At 43.9% G+C, this 3,823-nt stretch overlaps 1 protein-coding gene across 1 annotated transcript in view; it reads left to right on the top strand.

The window, feature by feature from the left end:
• Positions 1–3,823, top strand: part of Prg4 (proteoglycan 4) — a 15,577-nt gene that overhangs the window by 6,331 nt on the left and 5,423 nt on the right. The window contains 4 exon segments of the mRNA XM_013354016.1: positions 230–251; positions 820–963; positions 1,497–1,616; positions 2,975–3,821. Of these exon segments, the coding sequence (XP_013209470.1) occupies positions 230–251; positions 820–963; positions 1,497–1,616; positions 2,975–3,821 (1,133 nt within the window).

The following is a 3,823-nucleotide window of genomic DNA, read 5'->3' as shown; positions in this document are numbered from 1 at the left end:
TCTGAGGAGGTGGTGGGAATAGCGGTGGATGGAACTCTTGTCTTCCCCTCTGAGGAGGTGGTGGGAATAGCGGTGGATGGAACTCTTGTCTTCCCAATCTCCACAGCTGTTTCTTCTCTCTATCCTTCTCTTTCCTTCTGATCCCCAGTATTGCCCCATGCCCCCCTTTTTAGATGTTAAGGCGTGGGAGGAGGGAGTAAAAGGCAAAGGAGAAACACACCTTGGGAAGGGCAACTCATTTGTGGAAAAGTGTAACGTGGAGGTGTGAAATCTTCAAAATATACCTGCACGTTTATAATAAAAGCCAGGGCAAACTGGCACTATTTGACTTAAATGCATATGAAAACAGGAAAAATATACTAGAGTTGACATGATTTTTCCCATTATCCATGTGCAGTATTGCTTCTGTAATTGTGGGATGACGGCAAGATGGGTGAAACTCATAGAACGACAACTTGTTTTAGGTGGTCATTTCTCTTCAGCAATGCTGCATACACATTCCACTTCACAGATGGGAAAATGTTCCATAGTCTGGCCTCTATTCCAAGATCGAAAAGGTAGACACCCGGAGAAGCATACGACTAGCATTTAGAACGGTGACTCCCGAGACTGCTGTCTAGCATAATTTCCCACAGTTTGAGAATCCTATTTTATAGCAATGTGTCCTCAGAATTACTGGAGTTCTTTGTGCTGGGCTACAGCTGTTCTGTCCTGACATTTAGCAGCGTCCCCTCCTGAAGCCACATGCATCCGTGCTTTTCAGTTAGCACTGCTGAGGAGTCTAAACTGATGTTAACCGACCTGTCTTGCTTGGCTCAGTGCATAATCCCACATCACCACCTCCAAAGACTGCACCTCCGCCTCCAGGAGCATCTCCCATCATCAAATCAACCACCAAACGCTCACCCAAATCACCAAAAAAGAAGACTAAGAAAGTTGTAGAATCAGAGGAAATAACAGAAGGTAGGAAGATGACAGACATCACTACAGGGCATTTCTGAACTGAAATACCTGTAGGTGGACTATTCATATGAATAGCCTCAGAGGGTGAGCTTTTGAGCCATGGAGGGCTCATGGTTTTTTGTTTATTTACTTGATTTATGCTAAAATTTCAGCTAAAATATAAACCCTTGGATATTTTTAGCCCTTGTTTACCAAACCCGGCATGGGTGGTCTTTTTCAGAAGAGGCAAATCTCACTGTAAAAAATGAAAACATTTTTTCTCTATATTTTTTATAGAATTAGATTGTCTAACTTTTAGTAGGTGTGGGAAAATAAGGAGAAAGTTATATTGTTAGTATATGCAATCAGTTCAGGTGACTTGCTTTTGATTGACAACTTTACAAGCGAGTAGTTGCATTACCCATAAAATGACAGCAGACTACAACTCTCGAAGGCCAGTTATCAGCATTTCTTGTAGTGTATGGACCGGCAGTTCTTTTTTGCTTTGTTCTAAATCACAGTTGGTGTGATCAAATTTTTTATTTGATTTATAGAACATTCTGTTTCTGAAAATCAAGAGTCCTCCTCCTCCTCCTCTTCTTCCTCTTCAACTATTCGGAAAATCAAGTCTTCCAAAAATTCAGCTAATAGAGAATTACAGAAGAACCCAAAAGGTTTGAGCATTAATAAAGATCAAAGACTCTATCAATGCCATGCTAAACAATTATTTTTAAAAAGTAATGTGTGTTGATAGAATGGTTTGAGATCTTGCTATCTGGGGAGTGTGTAACTATGGAAACACTCAGTTTAGAAAGTAGGAAATGAAGACACCTTACAGAGACTCAGTGGTATGCAGTTAAGCCAGCCTGTTCAGCCAGGAATCCGAAGATGCTGGAGTAGTGACTGGATGCAGAGTCTGGTAGTAGCGACAACAGTTTGTGGCAGTCTGTTAGAATTCCTGTCTAGCTGATCCCTGTGTTTTTCCATTCTACCTCCAGCTTTTGTTTTCTCTTCTATGGTTTTAACAAAAACTCAGTGTTTCCCCAACATTAGTCCTTGACATTCTCCTAAACTCCAGGGAAAGGCAAGATTATCATTCCTGCTATATAGATCTTTGTTATTTTTCTAACTTTTAAAGTCGTGAGTCTCACTTCTCTCTGCAAGTTAAAGAATAGGCTATTATTTCCTGGGAAGGGATTCCACTTGATCTTTGTATTTCCTGAAATTCTAAAATATATTCTTTCTCATATAGTAAGTACTGGAATTTTGAGGAACATCTCCCTGGGTGGCCACAGTTTCTTATAACCTTCCTTATACCCTAATAGCCAGATAGTCTCACTTCAATTCCTTCAAAGAATCCTGCTCACAATGGAAGTGCAATACAAGTTTGCTAAACAGAGTTTGTATCAGTGAAATGCATTTTGCTTAGCTCCCCTAAGGGGCAGCTGCTGTGGGGAATCTTAAGTGCAGTCAATTGCCCTGGCACCCTAATTGTCTACGTCTTCTGGGACTACCAAGCTCAGGTGTGCATTTGAAAAGAATCAGTCAACAGGCCTACGCATGGCAACTAGGTTCATCAGGAACCTTTGGGAAGAGTGGAGCCAAATCCTCAGTCAGCAGTAGAGGCCTTTGTAGGAGTTAGTGCAAAGAAGCTACAAGAGTTTGCACTCAAGTTTCCAGGAAGAAGGGACAACATTGAACACTATGGAATGAGAGTGGGTGGCATGGTGGACCAAGTGAGGTAAGGAAATGAACACAGACATGGATTTATGGCACTGATCACTTTGCTGGCTGCAATGGCTGCAAGCTGCTACTGTCTTCCATGTATTTATATTTAGGGCTTCATTTGTGGTTTCATCTGTTTGCCACATTTACTCAGTAAGTCTCCAAAGACAGAAAATTTACCATACATTAACAGACGCATTAAAGGTTAGCAATTTGCCTACTGACACGTACCTAGTCAATGATCTTTATGTTACTATTAGAGAAGAGAAAAAGTATTCAAAATAACAACTTTTATTTCCTTCTCTAGAGAAAGATAACAAGAAACCTCCCCCTAAAAAGGAACCTAATCCAGAACCTCCAGTCGTAGATGAAGCTGGAAGTGGACAGGATAATGGTGAACCCAAGCTCACCCCAGCTCCTGACAGTCCTACCACTCCGTCTCCCAAGACTACAGCAGCAAAACCTGCAAGTCCCAAACCCAGTCTTGCTCCAAATTCTGAGACATCCAAAGAAGCATCTTCAACTTCCAACAAAGAGACAGTAGTGGAAACGAAGGAGACTACTGCAACAAATAAACAGACTTCCGCCAGTAAAAAAGAGAAAACTACTTCAGCGAAAGAAATACGGAGTGCAGAGAATGTTGCACCCACATCTCCTACACCTACCACCTCAAAGAACCCAGCTCCCACAACCACCAAGAAGCCAGTACCCACTACTACAAAGGAACCAGCTCCCACTACCACCAAAAAGCCAGTAACTACAACCAAGGAACCTACTCCTACCACTCCCCAAAAGCCTGAACCCACCCCCAAGGAACCGGCGCCCACGACCCCTAAGGAGCCTGAGCCCACGACCCCTAAGGAGCCCGAACCCACGACCCCCAAGGAACCGGCTCCCACGACCACTAAAAAGCCTGAGCCCACGACCCCTAAGGAACCAGCTCCCACGACTCCTAAGGAGCCAGCTCCCACCACCCCCAAGGAGCCAGCTCCCACCACCCCCAAGGAGCCTGAACCCACGACCTCCAAGGAACCAGCTCCCACCACCCCCAAGGAGCCTGAACCCATGACCCCTAAGGAGCCTGAACCCACGACCCCCAAGGAACCAGCTCCCACCACCCCTAAGGAATCAGCACCCATGACCCCTAAGGAGCCTG

Source organism: Microtus ochrogaster, unplaced genomic scaffold, assembly GCF_000317375.1.
Source record: "Microtus ochrogaster isolate Prairie Vole_2 unplaced genomic scaffold, MicOch1.0 UNK24, whole genome shotgun sequence".
Lineage (NCBI taxonomy): Eukaryota > Metazoa > Chordata > Mammalia > Rodentia > Cricetidae > Microtus > Microtus ochrogaster.
The sequence above is the reverse complement of the archived record's forward strand: the minus strand, read 5'-3'. Positions and strand labels throughout refer to the sequence as shown.